The sequence below is a fragment of the Solea senegalensis genome, linkage group LG17 (assembly GCF_019176455.1).
Source record: "Solea senegalensis isolate Sse05_10M linkage group LG17, IFAPA_SoseM_1, whole genome shotgun sequence".
NCBI classification, from domain to species: Eukaryota; Metazoa; Chordata; class Actinopteri; order Pleuronectiformes; family Soleidae; genus Solea; species Solea senegalensis.
In genome coordinates this window covers 711,036-732,446 of record NC_058037.1, presented here as the reverse complement: position 1 = coordinate 732,446, position 21,411 = coordinate 711,036, and the positions used below count along the sequence as shown (strand labels likewise).

At 42.2% G+C, this 21,411-nt stretch overlaps 3 protein-coding genes across 5 annotated transcripts in view; 2 read left to right on the top strand and 1 right to left on the bottom strand.

Annotated features, from left to right (window-relative positions):
• lama4 (laminin, alpha 4) overlaps window positions 1-1,484 on the top strand; it is a 34,052-nt gene extending 32,568 nt beyond the window's left edge. Inside the window, exons 39-40 of the mRNA XM_044048738.1 lie at window positions 444-560; window positions 636-1,484. Coding sequence (XP_043904673.1) covers window positions 444-560; window positions 636-781 — 263 coding nt within the window. The 3' untranslated portion in view covers window positions 782-1,484. The remainder of the gene's footprint in view (window positions 1-443; window positions 561-635) is intronic.
• A 2,416-nt stretch (window positions 1,485-3,900) lies between these two features.
• Window positions 3,901-11,806, bottom strand: ccn6 (cellular communication network factor 6). Of its 3 annotated transcripts, none has more exons than XM_044048740.1 (8): window positions 10,509-11,806; window positions 10,274-10,399; window positions 9,452-9,881; window positions 9,242-9,358; window positions 7,145-7,424; window positions 5,758-5,997; window positions 4,915-5,108; window positions 3,901-4,467 (listed from the first exon to the last, which is right to left on the bottom strand). In XM_044048740.1, exons 4-8 carry the CDS (start codon window positions 9,287-9,289, stop codon window positions 4,186-4,188), a joined length of 1,044 nt encoding a protein of 347 aa, XP_043904675.1. In that variant the 5' UTR covers window positions 9,290-9,358; window positions 9,452-9,881; window positions 10,274-10,399; window positions 10,509-11,806; the 3' UTR covers window positions 3,901-4,185. The 3 variants fall into 3 exon arrangements, with proteins under 3 accessions (XP_043904675.1, XP_043904676.1, XP_043904674.1); XM_044048741.1 differs by having other exon boundaries at window positions 9,728-9,881; XM_044048739.1 differs by having other exon boundaries at window positions 9,820-9,881.
• Window positions 11,807-12,624: 818 nt separating this feature from the next.
• On the top strand, window positions 12,625-21,182 carry si:dkey-119m7.4 (uncharacterized protein LOC560629 homolog). The gene is made up of 10 exons (XM_044049777.1): window positions 12,625-12,978; window positions 14,819-14,922; window positions 15,272-15,426; window positions 16,095-16,263; window positions 17,320-17,443; window positions 18,695-18,801; window positions 19,118-19,329; window positions 19,593-19,701; window positions 20,705-20,917; window positions 21,074-21,182. Exons 1-10 carry the CDS (start codon window positions 12,631-12,633, stop codon window positions 21,180-21,182), a joined length of 1,650 nt encoding a protein of 549 aa, XP_043905712.1. The 5' UTR covers window positions 12,625-12,630.
• The last annotated feature ends 229 nt before the right edge of the window (window positions 21,183-21,411 follow it).

Sequence of the window (21,411 nt, the reverse complement as noted above, 5' to 3'; positions counted from 1 at the left end):
TTTGGGCCGACACTAAACTATGAAGGGAGTTTGGGCCGACACTAAACTATGAGGGAATTACACAAACTATGAATTTTTTTCAAATTTTGGACGACATACTAAACTATGAATTTTTTTTCAAATTTTGGACGACATACTAAACTATGACATTTTTGTCACATTTTGGACGACATACTAAACTATGACATTTTTGTCACATTTTGGACGACATACTAAACTATGACATTTTTGTCACATTTTGGACGACATACTAAACTATGACATATTTGTGTTTGTCCCAGTCAGTGTTTCAAAATACACTTGCCAACTTAGTAAATATAATAATAAATAGTATAATATTTAATCATACATAAAACCCATTGTAACTGCTACACCTGTAGTCAAATGAATTGAAATGGTCTTTAGAGATTCTGAAATGCACTTTCTCTTGTCTCTCTCTTCAGTGATTCGACACGCCAACGTTGTCCAGCTGGATGTGGACTCTGAGGTCAACCACGTGGTGGGGCCTGTGGATGCCAATGCCAGTGATAGTACATATCCAGTGTTCATTGGTGCTCCAAGTGAGTCAGGAACACAGCTTCTCCCACTTTTTCTTCAGTCACACAAAGCCGTGCTGACGCGTCTTCTTCTTTCAGATCCGCTCCTGCCAGAGAACAGTCTAACCACAAACTCCTACGTTGGCTGCATGAGAAACCTGGCCGTTAATAACAAGGCTGCGAGATTGAGCAACGCCTACCTCATCGTTGGAGCCGTCAGCATCGGATCGTGTCCAGCAGCATAACACTCCAGTCACGAGCACCATTAACCCCCGTACAGCACTGACCAAACACGTTAAAAACAGCCTCGTCCTGATAAACATAACCATGAAGTATTGCTGTTTGTTTTAAATAGTCTGTTTACGTCCCAGCTCATGACCAACTCTTCCTTAAACCATGATCAGGATCATTCTAACATGTTAAAACGTGGTTGTACAGCATAAGGTACTGACTCAACTTGGCAGGTTTGCTGTGACCAGTAAAACCTGATTCTAGACTTTGGTGTTTGAAATCCTTTCTATGGACTCGGCTCAGTGACACAAACACACAGAAGAGGCAGCAGTCGACCAGCAGCTCCTGTGTCCATGTTTTTACTGAGAGTAAACCTGTGTGTTCTCTGTCAGCACCTCAAACAACCACAGACCAATCACTTTCATTCATTTACAGTAGAAAAGACACTTTCATTTCAAGGCCCAAAAACTAAATTGATATCTTGACTTTGTACATTTTTCAGTATTAAAAGTTTGTTTGCAGTGTCACAAAGTTGAAAGAAAAGCACGACACGTCTCAAACTAATATATTCAGCAGTTAAAATCCGTGATGGTTTGTGTCCATGTTCATCCATTCATCACTTAATAACTGTCGAGACAGAGTTATTTTTTTTTATCTCAAACACTTCATCAGTCAACACTGTCACCAACAAATGATTAAATCACTTTTTTATTATTATTTTTGCAGAGCACTGTTCATTTTCAATCTTTTCACACACACAGGAAGTGGAACTATGCGTCCATGAAACGCTGGGGTGGTGTCTGTGGGAGGAGCCGAACGCTCACGCTTTGTTGACCTTTTCTTGTGAAGAGACAGAGCAGAGCAAATGTCCACATCTGCTGCAATCATGCAACGTGCACTGTTACCACTCAGCCACCAGAGGGCTCTATTACTTTTACAATTCTTAAATATAGACAGCTGAGGGTTGCAAAATAATGACATGTATGATCATAGAAGCACAGAAAATTCATTTTAGACATTTTAATCTAAACGCAACGACAGAGGACGTCCAGCTCCACCTGTGTCGCACTGTTCCATCGCTCTGGTACCCCGAGGGGACGGCATGGAACAGTTCGGACACATGGAGCAGTTATTTTGGTCCTATTAAAAAAATACGTACCGTACTGAAGTGAACTGTTGCACTCAGTGGCAACACGGCGTAAATGCAGAGGTCAGCACCTTTTACAGTGTTGCTGTCAGTAAAAAAACATCAGCACAGCCTCTGCCTGACCTCTGCCTGACCTCTGCCTGACCTCTGCCCTGATGGTCACGGTCAGTGTCTCCTTCTGCTCTGAAACAAGACCGTGCAGCCACGCTGATAAACTCAAAGACCTTCACACACTCCATTCAGCAGTGATTCATGACTGGTCCTGTCTCTCTCTCTGTCTGTCTGTCTGTATGTCTCTCTCTCTGTCTGTCTCTCTTTTCTCCAATTCAGTAAACAATCAGGAGATAAATGTCAGAGATAAATCAGAAGGGGGGGCCTTGAAGAATGGGGGGGGCCTCAATGGGGCCCCTTCATGAGTAGTGCAAAGGCAGCACATTAAATGCACTGTTCATGGTCACTGATAGTGTTTGGACCCAGTTGTTTAGTTCTTTTGTGTGTGTTTTAGAGAATATTTGATTCTTATTGACAGTTAGGATGTACAGGTGATGACGGTGAGAAGGCGGAGCTGCCACAAACGATTATTTTGATAGTCGACTAATCACCGACTATTTTTTCGATTAGTCAACTAATTGGATCACACATAAATTGAATGTATAACATACAGTTATCACACCAGCATGCAGCTGCTCTTATATAATGATCATTCGCTTTCAGCTTGAAGTGTTTAAGGTATATGCTAAACTAAAAATGAAGACAAGATGATAGTTCATTAAACTTTAAATGAAATATGCTAGTAGCAACAAACAATCACCTGAAGTTACACCCGTCAGGTATAACTTCAGGTGACATCACGGCTGACCCAGATTACCACCACTGCACATGAGTGTCAAGGACAGAAATTTTGAGAGAGAAAACAAAAAAATATGACGCGTTGACTATTAAATTAGTTGTCGACCATTTTATTCGACATAATCGTGACTAGTCGACTAATGGTGGCAGCCCGAGTGGGGAGAGATGGTTCTTTGCCTGGGGCCCCCCAGAGTCTAGGATCGCCTCTGGCCACACAGTCAGTGTGAAGCAGGCATCAAACAGTGTTGTTTTCATTTGCTGGCTCCATAACCTGTAAACTACTGTATGATACTCTAAGAACATGTTTGCTACTTCATCTCGTTATAAGACAACCTTTTCTAAATGACTTTGATTAGCGCTCACTCCCAGCACAAAGTCTATTGAAGGTCTACAGGAGCTGCTGGTCTACTGCTGCCTCGCCTCAGTACGACACGACACTGCACGGATGCATGAAACTCAACACACACACACACACACACACACAGCACAGACTCTGTCTGACACAGTCACTGACTGAAACACAGCGGCAGGGTTTGTGCAGCGTGGAACCTCACTGAGCAGGTACTGAGAAAAGTACCTGGTACCAGGTACTAGAAAAGGTAGTTTTTTTAGTACCTGGTACTATGTTAGTGGAAACACAGCTTAACCAAGTAAAGTCGGTGGAAACACGCCAATTAGGCAAATATCAGACACCGAAATTACAAAAAAGCAGGTGAATAGTACTGTGAAGATATTGTAGATTTAAGCTGAGGTGGATTTTATTACGTTTGGCATGTTTACCGTGTTTTCACTGAGCCACGGGTGCCGCTCTCCTTCAGGTTCAGTCAGCTGTAGGTGGGACACAACCACACTTCAGAAAACCTCAACTATCCCTTTAATGACAGACGGTAGGATTGAAGATTCTACTGACGGGTGTTGAGGGGATTTAACATGATAATTACTGATTGATTGAAGTGCATCCACACGCTCTATCCGTGCCAAAGGATTTTCAAATGCAAGTGCAACATGACAGAGGTGTTTGAGTAGTTTAAGAAACTCTTCTTATTCACTTTGAATGGAATGGTGTGTTGGACGTCTTCTTCCATGAGACCTCCTTGGTCTTCTGTCGTTTTCAAAAAAAGACTTCACACAACCTGATATTTTGTGTATACCTTTATAAGCTATACACCCTAATAATCTATTTCATGGCTGATTAAATATCAAAACTCTGACATTTCAGGCTTCCAGGCCATTGCATCACGAGGTTATGAGTTAGAAGTGCTGTAACAGCTCCTCCACTGGCTGTAGTCCATGTTATTATTGCACAAGGCTCATAATAATCACATCATAAAAGTCTCTTTGGGAAGAACTTAAAGACTGAAGACGTTGTCTTTCCCAGTTCTTAGTCCGCCCACTGTCTCTGGGCTTCTCTGGACTTGTCCATCAGAGTAACTGCAGGTCAGAGAACATGTCCTCTGGATCGCTGCACTTCCTCTGACACACACAGGACGTCACCCACTGCATCTTCCACTGTGTTCTGGTGCCTCCCTTGCAAGTGAATTCAACCTTGACCATGTGTGATTTGTTGGGCACACAGCAGCGCTTGTCTGTGCACACTCCGCAGTAAGTGGGCTTAAAAGTTCTGGTGCTGGTGCAGCCGGAGAGAGTCAGCTTCTCCGCTGTTTTTGCTTGGAACTTGGGCCGGCATGTCTTTCCCTTTGGCATCTAGAGGCAAATAAACAGCTGTTAGCACAGCTGCCATCAGTTAAAGCTGGAATAGATACATGTTTGGCATAAAATGACATCATTCTTGTTTCTATTGATCCAGATACATCTTATTTTCACTGTCCTGTCAAACACGGATCAGCTGCTTCCGTCTTCACCACACTGCACAGTTTTTGCCCCTGAATATCAGCTGTGGCCCTATGAAACCTTCAATTATATCATACTTATTATATATTATTTCAACAGGCAGTAAATACTTTGAACTAAGCCTCTGTGTAAGGCAACTGTACACAGTTGTACAGTTTAGTTCATGAGTCCTTTTGCAGAACAGTAAACTGTGTGTACATTGTTCCTAATAATCCATCCACGTGATTGTAATTACAAATGTTTTTTTGATTTTTTATACCACACCAAAATAAAAAAAGAAGAAGAGTATTAACTTGTCACCTTAATGCCCTTAAGCACACTCTTCTCACATGGTCTCAACAGGCACAGGCGACGGTCTTTCCTCATCTCACATTTGCTGTTGTCGTTGTTGACGCGCACTGAGATTCCCAGGCCGCAGGACTTGGAGCACGGAGACCACGGCGTCGTCTGCACCAGACAGTTCTTCTTCCAGGCTAAAGGAGGATTCCTGTAAGCTGTCAGTGTTACAGTTGAAGGGCAACGTTTCAACACACACACACACACACACACACAGGCATGTGTAGGCATCTCAATTATCTGACCAAAATAGTGTGAGAACAAATAAATCAGCAGGACTGTATGTTTGCAGGTATGTTTAAGCCGAGTTAAGTGTGATAAAGTACTACTATACTACTATATATATATATGACAATTAAATTAAAAACAGTTCAATGTTACAGTAGCAGTCGTACATAAAGCTGTGATGTTACTAATATCTTCAGCCTTTACAGTAAATGGTGTTAACAACTATTTGACTTGATCATATCAATAAACTGTTCTGCATTGAGGGGTGCAGAGTCTCCCTTTATGCCCAAAACATTCATATATATACATGTATATATACACATGTAGATATATATATATATATATATATACATATGAATGCTTTATTTCCATGCAGCTGTGTGCACATCAAAGCTGACATTTGTAACAGGAAGTATCCATCGTTCTGTCTTTCCCTCTTTGAGGAGGTCTAACCACAGACAGTCACACGTCACACTGCGCTCTGCTTCTGCCGTCCAGCCAACAAGAGCAGCACTTGTCATTCCAGAGCAGCAGGCAGACAGGCAGACAGACAGGCTGGTTCACTTTACAAACACACACCTGACATGTAGGTCGTGTCCTGCAGCTGCTTCTTCTTTGGACTCTGTTTACTGTGGAGGCCAGCTGGCCTGCTGCCCATCAGTGGGGCGGGGCCCAAGAGACCGGCAGGCTTCTGAATGAAAGCGGGGGTGCAGCCAATGGCACCGGCAATACATGTGCACTTATAGAGGGGGCTGGGCTGGAAAGCTTCGCCATTTTCATAGTGGACTCCATTCAGCTCACAGCCCACTGCCATCATGTCTGTGAAGAAGGAAGAAACCATGTGACCGTGACACAGCTGACAGTTATGACATGTCGTCGGCTCTGACTGTGCGTTCTCCCTGCGCTGAGACGCGGATCTAGTGTCATCGAGTTCAGTGTCTAAACGTGACATGAGCATACGTCCCAGCTGTTTGTTTGTGTTCATAACAACGGGTTAAATCACGGGTGTCCAAACTTTGATAATGTGACGTCTCCCGGGGGACAATAGTCCCTTCACGGTTAAAGTTACATATAAATGCTTTGTTTTATTTTCATTGTCACAATTATCATTTTTAAATGACCACAAACGAGCGATCAAATCAAATAATTCTGCCTTTCCTTAACATCTGGAGTCAGACAACATCCTAGGAGATGAACGCATGAATCTGTCTGAACTCCTCACCAGCTGCTTGTGATTTCCTGTCCCACTCCACGCGCAGCCATAAATCACGCACTATAAAACCACAATCACTGATTGCTGTGTGTGGAAATGTGAGAAATTCTAATTGTACTTCACGATGGTCTTCAGGAGTTTAGCATGAGCGTGAGTGAAATCGTACACATCAGTCTTGTTTGTAATGACTTCATCGCCAACGTATAAAAGAGACGTCGTGTTGTGATGAACTAATGAAAGTTTACAGTGACAACTAACAGTGTGACATTATCAATACATGATCGACACTGCGATGATTAAGTTTTACTTTACAAACACAGAGATGTGAGTGTGTCATCTGACAATCCCAGGAGTTGCAATACCCCATGAAGCCACTAAACCAAAATCTGTGTGTGTGTGTGTGTGTGTGTGTGTGTGTGCTGTGGTTCATTTTAGGTAACTAGCGTGCACCGGCGTCGGTTGCTAAGCTACTGGATGAAAACCATGTTTGTGTTTGAGTGTTTATCTTCTATTTGTAAATGATGGGCATCGCATGGTGTTTTCTCTGTGATGAAATAATGACTTTATAACTTTCATGTGAGCTAAGTGATGCTAACCCACAGACGTATTATAACAGAGTAACAACAGGATCTTTGTATGTTCCCTCACAGATGAATAGAACCTTCTTTCAAACTGGACCACTTGTAACAGTGTTGATTCAGTCACATTTGAATATCAAGCATGAGCTGCATAAAGTCAACGAGAGGCACTCACATGCACACACTCCGACCTCATACCGCGGCTGGTCAGCTGAAAAGTCACAGTACATGCCCTTGTGTGGGTCACAAACGTCCCTCTCATTGCACGGCTCTCCAATCTGCCTGGCACAGCTCTTACAGCAGCCACACCCGTCCAGCACGGCGCTGACGCCCGGGGCGCACTGAGCTCTCTGGCGACACCTGCAGGGCCACTGGCAGAACTGACGCCTCTCGGCCGCGGACTGTCCGGCTCCAGGAGCCGGCAGCTGCCCATTGTTGTGAACCCTGCTGAAGCACTGGGTGAGGAGAAAGCACAGGGACTCTCAGAGGCTATGAAAACAAAGAGATTTGATTGGTTTTTGTGCCAACGAACATTTCCTTGGGCGTGTCCTTGGCCAGACTGTAAACTGTAGTGTAAAGCAGCTTTGAGTGGTCGTCAAGACGAGAAAAGTGCTGTATAAATACAAACATGTGCTGTTTTCAAAGAGCAAAGGAAACAAGGTCAGATTGTACTTCAGAGAGTCAGAGAGATGATTACTGATCATTTTGTAGATTCTGTCCTCGGGCCAAATAAATCACAGCTGCACACGAGATACTAACTCACAACCTACAGTCACTCACTGGTTTATATCAAATCTAAATTGTTTGTCTGTGTTCCAGAGTCTTAGTGAATAATAGTTCAATAGTGAACATCAATATTCAAACAGTTGGACATCATGTATCTAATGCTAGAGTTCTTATAAACACTTACAGTGTCTCCTAGAGTGTTGGACAGTGAGCTTGCTTTACTTCTCTGTTGAGGAGCGGGTTGTGTTTGTTTGAGGGGTTTTATTTTTACGATTTAACGATCACTAACTCCATTTTGGGGAAAATTAAAGCCATAAATGACTTTTCACCAACTTACAGCTGCTGACCACTGAGTCAAAGCCAGGTCTCCTCTTGTTTATTAATCACTGAGATTAAAGAGTGCATGTTTGCTTGTACGTGCTGTTTACCCAGCATGCCTCTGCACTGGTGTCATTTTCTGACATTAAAGGAATGATGTTTGAGTTAGTTTATGCTACAGCCAGCTGGTGATCATGGGAACTACATCCCTCACGAGTACAACAATATGAATATGAAATGTACCTTTTCACACTTCAGTGACACATTTGCAGCCAGGCGCGCACACACAACGAGACTCCACGCAGAAAGGCAGTTGAACCAGGAATAAACTGGTGTCCTTGTTGCCAACCACTACACCACTATGTTTATACATATTATATATGAGTAAGATTACATTTTAACTCTAAAGGATAGTTAAACAGTGGTTTAACGTTTGTTTTAAACTTGTAATAAGTGAATCCAAACACTGCCGTGTGACACATAGTCATTGATATGTAGTTATGACACTTTTGTAAGTCGCTTTGGATAAAAGCGTCTGCTAAATGACATGTAATGTAATGTAATGACACTAGACATACTATTTTCTGTGTGAAGAGTGTAATCTGCTTTTAAAGCCTTTTGTTATTTGTAATATAATGATTTATTACATTAAATTACATTACATTAGTTACATTAGTTCATCTGTGAATCAGTAAGAGACGTGAGTGCACCTCTGAATGGATGTACAAAAACATCATGTTGGTCTCATCTCATCTCATGCTGCTGGTGACTGTGAAGTACTGTACATCCAAAGGTCACGGGGTTACGCCAAAAATCTGAAGCCCGTCTGCCAGTTTGACTGAATGAGCTCATTCCACAGTGTGAAAACAAAACATTAAACAGCAGCTGACTCACCTTCACATACTTTGACATGGAGGGAGACGTTGTTTTTACTGTCATGTGTCTCAGATGCTTTATTATTTCTTATTTCTCCGGAAGTCATAAACACCGGATTCAATCATTTTTAACGGATAAAGTATGAGCATTTAAAAATTGGAAAGTAGCAACTTTATACGTAAAGTAAAATGACTGAATATATAACTTAACCTATAACTACACTATGTTATTAAGAGTAGTGACCGGGTCCGGTGTTGACTACAAGAACTGGACAATCACCTTCAGTGTTAAGATACAGTGTTACCAACTGAATGTTGCATCAGAACAAATGAAAAAACAATCCACTTGTTACCTGTTGAGCGAGGACGAGCAGGAGGGAACGACAGAGAAGCGATAGCATCTTTCCAGGGAGAAGGTCTATGTGAGCTCCTGGAGCGAGCCCGGGAATGAGGGAGCACGAAGGTGGGATCTAGGGAGAAGGAGAGAGGAATGGGGGAGATTGGGAGAGCTGACCTGTCAGAGAAGGGGACAAAGCATCCCTCTGTCTCCTCTCCAAACACACCTTTCCCCGCCTTACTGATCCAGAGGGGAAATATTTGTCTTCATAACTTCTGGGCCAATCCAAGACCTTCAAACTCTGCCCACTTGTTTATTCTTAGTCTGTGGAGCCTGCTCACATTTATCTGGGTGCAACTCACAGTTAACTGTGGACCTGATGTGTGACAGGCTTCTACATACTCCTCAATGAACTGCAAGTCAGGAAATGCTGTCTAGTTTCATTCTTTGATGGACAGAACGTGCATTCATGGCTAGATTTCTTTGCTGTAAATGCACTCACTGTATGTTGTTTGTTTAATCTGGTGCCCAAGCTGTATAAGCCCCACTTAATGTGGACTGATGTGTTTGAGTTCACATTCCATTATTATTTACTCTGAGTAAAGAGGTCCCTCTCAGAGCGGTGACCTCCCCCTCCGTCCACGCACAGCCATCACCTTTGAGAAGAAGCAGAAGAAAAACGACTTATTTGTACAGTAATGTTTCTGAGAATGATCCCAGGGGGCGTCTTACTATTTTCAAAGTATTTTCCAAGACTGTAGTGAACATGTGTAATCAATAAAAACCAACCAGTCAACCTAAGTTACAGTGATACTACTACAGTGATAACAATGTAGCCCGATGGAGTAAAGTTTCATTCCACACCTGATGGTGTCGTCATGGATTATTCTAACTCTCCAGAGAAGCAGCTGCTGAGTTAGCTCCAAAACAAAGCATTGATACAATCATTCAAAATGATCCTATTTTATTAGTTTGAAACACTTCTGGTTTGCTATGATCGGAATTTAGCTTGGGGGTCACTGTTGTCGAGTGGTTAGCAGTGGTTTACCTTTGAAGTAAGAAGACCCAGGTTCACGGTCCGGTCAGAACATGGCCTTCCTCCATGGACTTTGTATGTTCTCCCCATGTGTGCGTGGGGTTTCTCCGGTTTCCTCCCACAGTCCAAAAACACGCACTATGGGAATTCATTAATCACACTCAACTTTATTGGCCAAGTTTGTGTACAAAGGAATTTGACTTGGTTCCACTTTCCTCTCTAATACAACAAATAAGAAATATATTACCCAATGATCTTCTCTGACAGTGTCAGCATGTGAAGACCACCTCAGACCCCGTGAGAGGGTGGTCCTTCCACTGTTGACACCGTGTTGTTGACGATGGTGAGAGGGCAGAGTGTGTGTGTGTGTGGGCTTCTCCTGAAGTTTACTGTTGTCACCACCGTTCTCACTAAGAAAAGGAAAAGAGAGAAAGACTTGGAGATATATGAGAATCCAGAAGACGATAGTGAAGGAGAAACTGAAGCAGTGGATGTCCTGCAAACATGCTCTTTATTTCAAAGAGATGCTAAATGAACCAGTGTAGACTCCAGTTTTTATGTACCTATTTCAGTTTTCTGCCCTCCAGGTCTCAGCAGAACTCACATGTGAGTGCTATAGTGAGAGTACAAAGTAAGGAAGAGGAACACAGAAAAGGAATGGGTGGGACATCTGCCCTCGAGCTCAGGCAATCCACACCCGGTCCCTATAAACGAATAAAAACGTCTGTATGGTAATGAGAGAGATCTTATCCACGCCGTCTGGATTCAGCTCAGTAAAGCTAATCACACAGACTGAGGATCAGCGTTATTAGGACTAACCAAAGGCCATTCCTGACATTCCTGATAGAGGCTGGGTTTACGGTGTTGTCTGAACGTCTCTAAGGATCAGAAATCACTGGCTGTTCACTCAGACATAAATATACACGGATGGACGGATGTATGTATGTATGGATAGATGGATAGATAGATGGATAGATGGATAGATGGATAGATAGATAGATAGATGGACTAAATACCTGGTTCTTCCCACTAGTTAGTCAGAACTGAAGAAGCCTCTTGGATGAGAGGTGAAACATATTAGTCCAGTAGCCCACAGCCAACTACTGAAGAAGATGTTGAAGAATTGAATTTTTCTTTCAGGAACATCATAGTACATAAAATCAAAGTCTGTAACCTGTGATACAAAAATGGATGATGTTTCAGAGTGAGCTCCTCCTCAGTGTCTTAAAGAAGGCTTTCACAGGAGCCAAGCTCTCCTTCCAACCATGGTACTAATCAATCTAAGTGTTAATGCAAATAAAGTGCACTGTAATGTCATGACCTCTGCTGGCCGTAGCAAATATAACATTCATCTTGTCTGTTTGCATTGTCTTTATTTTAGTTCTAGAATGTCACAGTTCAGTATAAAGAAAGTCATTAGCGTGAACACCTGGTGCTGGTGCTTGTTTTATTACCTGCTCTGGGCTGAGGCGACACTATGCGCGACGTCGTCAGTGTCGCATATAAAACAACGTCACGGCACTTTCATGTCGCCGTGCAGTGATGACTCCGCCCACGTTGAGGAGGTACTTTAATGTAATGGAAACACAGTCGAGGCGACGCGAGGTGAGTGGAGATCATACTTTACATGACCTTCAAGTAATTTGCTCGCGTTACTGCAGCATCTCTCCAACCTCACGTTGAGCACAAATGACGTCTGTGAACATTTCCCATGCAAATGCAGGTCATTTTGCATGCGATAAGTCTCCCATCATTAAACACATCCTACCACTGTGGCAGGCGACAGAGGACTTGTCTCACCTTCCTCCCACTGGTGTTCACATGTGGTGCGTGAGCATACCTGTGTATAAAGGTATGCAGGTGTGTGTGTGTGTGTGTGTGTGAGAATGTATCTATACATATAGAAATGTGTGAAACATTTGGTCAGACCCTTCAAATGAGAATCAACAAGACTAATAAATGAATGAAATATGTGTGACCTGTGACCTATCTTGTCTCTGGCAGTAGACAAATGATGCATCAATTACTGATGTTAGAACAGTAAAATAGTCACTTTTTGTCTTCACGTCAACCAAACGTCTTATAATGCTTGATGACGTCAAATGACTTACTGTGACAAACTTTACAAAAGTTGTAAAACGTGTCTTAAAAAGTTTTGAGTGAGGAGGAAACGTGATCCATCTGTAGCTCCTCCCACAGAGGGAGGAGTGTGCTTTTGTCACGCCCATCACACTGAGGTCAAATCCCCCACAGAGACAGTTACAGGCTGCTTTCAGAGCAATGTCTGACTGAGTGACGTCTCAGATTACTTCCATTGTTCTTCTCACAGCTTCGGCGTTTTCTTCACTTCACTTCAAATTACAGCAGAAATGAATTTTGATGACATTCTCTGCCATATTGGAGGTTTTGGACGGTTCCAGAAAACCTTGTATGTGTGGATCTGTCTACCTCAAATCTTTCTTGCGTTCCACATGCTGGTCTCAGTCTTCACCGGGGCCGTTCCCCCTCATTTATGCCGCTCCACGCGGCCCTCGGCGGCAGCTCCAGCCTTTTCCAACTTCAGCCTTGTGGCAGTCCCTGATGGACGGCCGGATTTGTCCTGCACATTCTCCCTGAACCACAGTGACTCTGAGACTACTAATAGACAACCTACTGGGAGGTGCCAAGGTGGCTGGGACTACAGCACCGAGACTTTCAAAAGTACCGTAGTAACTGAGGTGAGTTACTTTGTAACGTCACGTCAACGTAACAGGACGCAGTGACAGGAGATCTGACACTGATGTAGGCTACAGGCCGGACTATGTCTTCTACAATTACAAGTACAATTAGTTTTATTTCCACACACACCAATTAGTGAGTGAATTTGACATTTGTAAAACCTTCCTAAAGGCCATAAAAAGCCCAGAAAAATCTGATTTCCCAGAGTGACGTCACAGGTGTGTACGAGCACAGCTCGTACAAACTCTTCTCCTGCCCACAATTTCCAACCTACACAGACAATCATCAAAACGCTGCCATGGTTGTCGTCTAACACTGTGTGTGTTTTCATGTTCATATGACTTATAGTTTTTCTTAAAATCACCTCAAAGCACAGAGAATTCTGGTCAAAGCTCCCACAGACTCCCATGTTAAAATGTCTGCTTTGGAGTTTTGAAAAAATCTATTTTAAAACTGTGATTTCTCTGTCAATTCACACACGTTTGTCTCAAATTTAAATGTGGGAGTTTCTGAAAGCCTCCTGACGATTTTATCTCTATAATCAACCATTCTTTTAAAGGTTCAGTCCTTTAATCCTTTACCAGCAAAAGTCCTGCACCCGACGACACATGCCGCAAGAACTGCAGGCACGCTTGAAATTTCGGCACAGAATTGGCGATCTAGTTGCCACTATTGTTGATCCCCAACAACTTGAACTAGCTTCCTCTCCAGTAATGCTGTGAAGCTCCCAGTGTGTGGACAAAGTCTCTCTTTCAATGGCACAAGGATAACTTGAAAACCCTGAAAAGATGCGTGTTCATCTTAAGAAGATGCTGCTTTTCACATGTGTGAGAATTCAACCTCACTCCTCTGAAGACAAGTCCTGCAATGAGCCTTCCACAGGCCACTGACGTTGGTAGGGGAGTGTCCAGGTTCACGGAAAGCTTGCACACCACTGGGAAAGGATTTTAGCGAGTCCCAGTGATCAGGCCAAGTATCCAACCAGTTGTTTGGCTTGAAACGACTGCAGGACAGAGAAGAAGTCATTATTAGTTATTTACAGATTCTGAAAGTGTGATTTCAACAATGTCTGAAAATATTTGAATTCAGGCCCTCCTCAAGCTGGATCTGATACACAACGTGCAGAAGATAGCACCTTTTGTTTAAACCCATCCATTTTTCATGTGAACCTGTGACTGACAGGTGTGTCCTATTACATGGTTTATTCTAATAAATAGCACTGAATGTCTACGCTCAGTTTCAGATTGGGTAGGACAGGTTTTGCATGTACAGACTGCATTTAGAAGTGGAACTAACATGAAAACCAGAGCGCTGTCTATGGGTGAATTTGAGAGGAGATGGGAAATCAATGAGAGCCATTGCACAAACATTGGCCATAGCCAGTACAAGCATTTGGAATGTCCTGAAGAAGAAAGAAACCACTGGTGAACCACAGGTAGACCAAGGAAAACTCTACCATAACAGCAAACTATCACACCAACCCTTATGGACTTCATTAGGATCAGTTTTAGTCATGAGTTCATTCACTGATCATCATTTTCATTTATGGTTTCTGGACACCAAGGAAATGCTCCACTGCCTGTGATTGATGTGAATGACCAGCTCCAGAGTTCACTTACAAGCAGTCTAGGACCAGCTCTTTCAAGCAGACCACAGTTCCTTTCTTTGGTTCCCATCAGGGGTCTCAGGCTGCATTTACTTCTACTCAAACTAATTATATGTAAAAGCACAAACCCCCCAGGGTTTGGTTCCGCCAGACTTACCAAAGAAATAAGACTTATTGAGCCGATGGAGTTTCCAAATTCTTTTGACCTGACTAATTGCTTTTGTTCCCTGCAGTGGGACCTGGTCTGTGATAGTGCCACCATGAACAACGTGGGCTCCTCCATCTACATGTTTGGCCTACTTGTAGGAGCTGCAGTGTTCGGAAGCTTAGCTGATAAGTAAGCAATCCCCTGCCATATTATAAATGTTTCTTAAGTCAATGTTTCATTCATTTAATACTTTGCTTCTTTTGAAAAAACTGGGTCTTCTTGCTGCAAAGGCAAGAGTGTTAACCACTACACTCACCGTGTGGCCCCGGCCTCAATATATGGGCCAAAAACATTGGGGATCAATTATCGGTCACTGTCTGCCCTGATTTCTAAAATTCAGCATCGGCCGTAGAAACTCTGTGTCGCTCGACCTCTAATTCAGAGCAAATACATGATGTAACTCAGAATTATACAATTTTACAGATAATCCTTTTTTAGATTGAATCATCAACTTGGCAAATGTCTTCTCTTGTTCCAGGTACGGACGCAGGACCATCATCCTCGTCAATCTGGCCACTCAGGCTGTGTTTGGTGTTGGTGCTGCTTTCGCCCCTAATTTCTACATCTACACTGCCTTTCGCTTTATGGTTGGAACATCTGTTTCTGGAGTCATAATAAATGCCTTTGTCCTAGGTCAGTGTGCTGTGAACACTTTAAACAGCTTGCTAGATTATTGTATCATTTATTGATTATTTACATTTAAAGCACTGAGTAAATAGATTTAAAGGATTGAAATTGTTTCAAAGGCAATTTGTCATTCTTGGAATGATAAACGAATAATCAGGTGTTGAGGAAACAGGCGCTTGCTCTCACTGTAAAACTGTCCACAGTGAACTTTAGGTTCAGTCATCCCAGTTCTTTGAAACATTTGTGAGGTAGACACCAAAACAAATGGTTAGAGTAATGGTGGGGTAAGTCACAGAAGTTACACACTGGAGCTTTAGGGTTCCACTTGGAAATAGCTGTTAAATGGTGAGATAAAGACAGTGAGCCTCTTCAGTGATAACATACATAGCACAGTGGACAGCACTGTGAAGAACTGTAGGATCCAGCAATTTTGGACCAAAGTTAGGGACAACAGTTCATGTGTATCCCTGTAATATTGCGCAGAATCCTGGTCAGCGTTATTTAAAGCTACAATACACTTGTGGAGCCAATTGACAAATAAATCAGTTTAACACTGTTTGAAATACTATAACATGTAGCAGGTTTATGTCCTGTCCCAACACACACATGTATACATGTATGACTTTATCATTGTCTGTATAGTCAGAATTATGTGTGACCCCTGTCCCATGTAGGCACAGAATGGACGGGATCTAAGCATCGGATGCTGGCCGGTATAATAACTGACTACTTCTTTGGTGTTGGTTACATTTTGCTGGCTGCTGTGGCGTACCTCATAAGAGACTGGCGCAAACTGCAGCTCACCATTTCAGCGCCTGGCTTCCTCTTCATTTTCTACGTCTGGTGAGTGGACAGTAGTGTGAGCCATAATTGACAAGACGTGTTGGTCTGTGGACAGTTGATGATGATATATGGAATCAGTGTTTGAAAACAACTACAGCTCAATGTCATCTTTGGTGCCAAATCCCTCTCATGCTGTCGTTTTAACAGAAGGCTACAGTTACTTTACTTCTCAGACAGAGTGATTGATAAACTGACAATCGCTGTCTTCCATTCAAAGATCTATGTGTAGGAATCACACTCTCTCACAACATCATCCAATCTCTCTCTGCCATTTTCTTCTTTGCATGGTAAGCTTCCCCAATAGAAAGTGGCCCAAGATGGAAGCCTTCATAATGCAAGGCCCTTGCTTTGTCTAATACTATATATAAGCTACAAAATGAAATAAAAGTGTATCATAAAAAGATTATATACCATACAATGGTAGTACAACAAGACAAATTGTATACAGTAGGGTTCACCTGTGGTGCTTTTCCACTATACAGTTGTAGCACAGTTTGGCTGTACTCACGTCATTTTCATCATAGCACAGCTGCACGAAACTGCCGTGCCGTTGTTTTGTACGTGAAACAAATACACACATGCAAAGCGGTCGTTAGAATCAGTTAATTAAAAAGTAGTTCAGTACTTCCTGCATGACCAGAGCACAGACTCCGTCTGACACGGTCACTGAGCTGAACTACGGCTCACTGAATACACCAAACTCCTCTGTTAAATATGGAGATTTAAGGAATTTCCTTTCTAAATGTTGGAGATGAATGCATGTTTTTTAAGTGTTTGGTTTTTTTTTAAACTGATCTACAGTTCGACATTGTTGGCTTTGATTCTAGTGTTGAACGTCACCTTCATGACTCTGACCAATCAGTGGCCGGCAGTCTGTCGACCTCACTTGTTTGGAACCTTGCAAAACAAGTAGAGTTGACACAAACGTGTATGCACATGTTTAATGGATTTACATACTCAACCAGATTCACTTGTTTGACATGATGAGGTTCCAGACGTCAGTGTTTGTCTGTCTGTTTTTAACAGAATGTTACCTGTTAATCCTTACATTTAAAGGGTGTTACCAAAGTCTGCTCGCTGGTTAATGGCCAATGACAGGAAAGAGGAAGCGTGGGAGCTGATCCAGAAAGCTGCACACATGAACGGGCAGCCCCTCGCCAAAGATCTGGAGATGTGTAAGGTACAGCTGCACCAGTTTGTAGATATCAACAAACACGTATTAGATGGAAGCAACAAAGATAATACAAAGGTCTTTGTCCCTTGATGCTACATCTGTCATATGCATGCTTACATTGATTAAAGTTTAAAGTACATTGATTAAAGTCCTTCATCAACAGCAGCTTCTTCCCCAAATCAGCAGTGGCGGTGGTGAAATATGAGATACGGTTCCAGGCAAAAATAATTACAATGTATGCTGCTAAATATTTAGCTTCAAACTAGTGTTCAGCTACAAACTAAAGCTGAACAGATCAATATGAAATCCAATGCTGTCCAAGCGTAACAACAACTATCAAAAATGAAGTATTATACTCCCGTGCATAGTCACCACAGAGGGATTCAGTGGATTTACAACATAGGATACTGTAGCTGCTGTTACACTTAAATATGGTCATGTTAATGCAGAGTGAACTGTTGTTGATATGGAAATGGGAATACACAACTCTGACTACAAAGCAGCTTCCTTCAAGGCACACAACAGATCATGAAGCATAGTTTCAGCTTCTGATGCTAAACTACAATATTAATAAATGACAATTACAAGCTGTGCTTTCACAGTCACCCAGCCAAACTCCACCTGCACTCCACCACCTGCTCCTGGAAACCAAGTAGTACTGGTACTGGAATAGTACATATTGCACTTCAATTGAGTTCTTTCATCAAAATAAACCCAGAGAATGGGTTTATTGATAATGAATAATGAATGGCAAAACTGTAGTGTACAGCAGCTTTGAGTGAAAAGTGCTATATAAATACCGACCAGTCATCTTCTACCACTTTATCCTCCACATAATGGTCTCGGGTGGTGCTGCGCCAATCTCCGCTGACACAGGGCAATGGGCGGAGTCACACCCTGGACAGAGCACCAGTCCATCGCAGGGCCACACACACACACACATATAGAGACAGACAACCATTCACTGTCACATTCTCACCTATGGTCAGTTTAGCGTGATCAATTGACTCCTCATATTGCATGTTTTTGTTTTGTTCTGCAAAGACAAGAGTGCTAACCACTGCACATTTACCATTTATTTTCAAATTTAACAATTGAGAAAAGTCCAGTGGACTGTGGTCAACAAACACATGACTTATCTGAGGAAACTGTTACTACTTTGAATCACATGCAAACATCACTGTGTATACTAGACCTTATGACCCGATCACCAAGGACTCCATACTGTACTCACTGTCGTACTCACTGTTTCACCAGGGGCATGAAAATACAGAGAAAACAGAGGTGAAGAAAAAACACTCATGCATAGATCTTCTTCGTACCCCTAAAATGAGGAAGCAGTCTTTGATTGTTTTCTATCTCTGGTGAGTACGAGCTGAGCACTCCATTTTTCTTCTTTTTTGTTTCTTTCATCTGCTCTCTTTATTATGACGGCGCATTAGTGCGACGGCGTATTAGTGCAACAGCGTATTAGTGCAACAGCGTATTAGTGCAACAGTGTATTAGTGCAACAGTGTATTAGTATAACGGCGCATTAGTATGATGGTGCATTAGTACGACGGCTTTAGATTTATGAGATTAAATGTAGCAAATCTACGAGAAAATAAAGTCGCCTTTATTACGTAGACTTGAATGTTAAACAGATTAAACATGAATTAATTTCTTCTCCACCTGTCTCAGGTTTGTCAATGTGCTGGTGTACTATGGCCTGTCCCTCAACATCTCTGACTTTGGCATGAACATCTATCTGACCCAGATGGTCTTTGGCCTGGTAGAGATGCCTGCACGCACCATCACCCTGTTCACCCTCAACCGATCCCGCAAGATCTCCCAGCTGGCTTTCCTCGCTGTTGGCGGGACCGCCTGCCTGCTGACCGTCTTCATCCCCTCTGGTATGGACACATGTCAATAGTGATCCAGGTGAACTCCATGTTAGAGGTCTCGAGATTTGGATTTGACTGGTGCCATGTTGAGGTTTTGCAACAGGAAGTTCACAGAGCTCACCCGTGACCAGGCTTCTATTGAAGAACACCTAAAACAAGCGACTTGAGACCATAACTGACGTTATAAATGAAGTAGCCGTGTATGCCCTCGTAATCTTTGTTTTCGGTGTGGGAACCTCAGAAGTCCCTTTTCTTTGTGCCCTCTTCTCTAGATTTATCTGTCATCAAAAGTGTCCTGGCGATCATTGGGAAGTTTGGTATCACAGCTTCTCTGTCCATTATTTATGTCTACTCTGCTGAGGTGTTCCCCACTGTGATCAGGTGAGTCAACCTTCATGTTCCTGCCATAAATAATGTTAATCATAAACATATTCATATAGGACTTTTCCTAGTGCGTGACAGTCAAATCAAGAGGGGAGAGATAGAACATAAGAACACTTAACAGTGACACAGGATAAGACAATAAAACAATTAAATAAGACAAAATAAGAGAAACATAGAACATAATGGATGTGTCTCATCACTTCTTCTATACTCATGTCAGTGATGTCCATCCTTAACATTTAGAAGCTTTTTATAATAAGAACGTGGCATTTTCAACCACACAGTTCTTAGAGCCAATGCTCATTATATGATTTAAGTTAGTTTATATAAAATGCCATTATTGTGGATTTAATCAGAGCTATTTTCAAAATAGAAAATCTGACTTGCTTAGAAGGAAGTAACACTTTATTAAAAATTATTTATATATAGTTTATATGTATATATCTATATCTATATCTATATAGATATATATGGGGATTAGGTAAATTGGACACTGTAATTTGACTGTAGGTGTGAGAGTGACAGTGGATGGTTGTTTGTCCCTGCGATGGACGGGCAAACTGTCCAGGGTGTGACCCCGACTATCGCCTTATGTCCTCCTGTGGAGGACAAAGCTGGTGGATGGTTTATAATGTTTTGAATATCAAAGAAATAACCGTCATCTGTACATCTGCTTACTGCTATGAATAACTTTCATAAAAGGACTGTTTTGGTGCATGTGAATTAATATTAACTATTATACTATTAATGATTATGTCAAGTCCACCACAGTAATTGAAGGAGTCGTAACTGCAGCATACACAAGTCATATTAGGATGTATGCATTAGTTCATTTAATGTAATAAATGAGACTTTGTTAGTAAAGCAAGCCTAACTTATTAAACACAAACTTATGAGCTAGACTGTGCAAAAGGTCTGTATTTATATAGAACCTTTCTAGTCTAGATGAGCACACACAGGTCACATATAACGTTATAACGCTATAATCTCTACCTCACAGACAAAACGGGATCGGTATGGGCTCCATGTGTGCTCGGACAGGAGGCGTCCTGGCGCCTATGATGTACCTGCTGAGGAACATCAGTCCTCATGCTCCCATGGTGCTTTGTGGCGTCTGCCCCCTGCTGGGCTCCGCCCTAACATTGCTGCTGCCTGAGACGGCCAATAAGCCGCTACCTGACACTATTGAAGACATAGAGGGAACCACACTCAGGTCTGACACCTCCACTTTTCTAACTTTGTTTTTAAAGGGCAGTTCATCCACGTTACAAACTCTACAAACATTTAAATCAGCCAGTCTTGATGCAGACTTCAGTTTACTGTCGTCCTGTGATGATACAAAGCTCTTTTTCATTTCTTTTTTTGCCAGTGAGGAGGATGGAGGCGTGCGGCCAATCATCTGTGAGCCTCAGCAGCATCAGCATAAACTGACAAACAACAGTAAGGATGAAGAACAGCAGTTTAATCCAGGATGGTAATGGAAATGGTCGTGTTGAAAGCCAGACATATTCTTGTTGTACTTCAGCATTCAGCATACAGAACTTTGTATAAAATACTGTAAATATTAGGTATTACTATGGTCATCCGATAGGTGCATAGCACTGTGCATGCTGCTGTAAGAAGTGAAATAAGTGTGTAAATCAAATGTTTATGTCTTTTACAGACGTTGATAGTATTGATTGTTCACACCTGGTATTAACATGTATT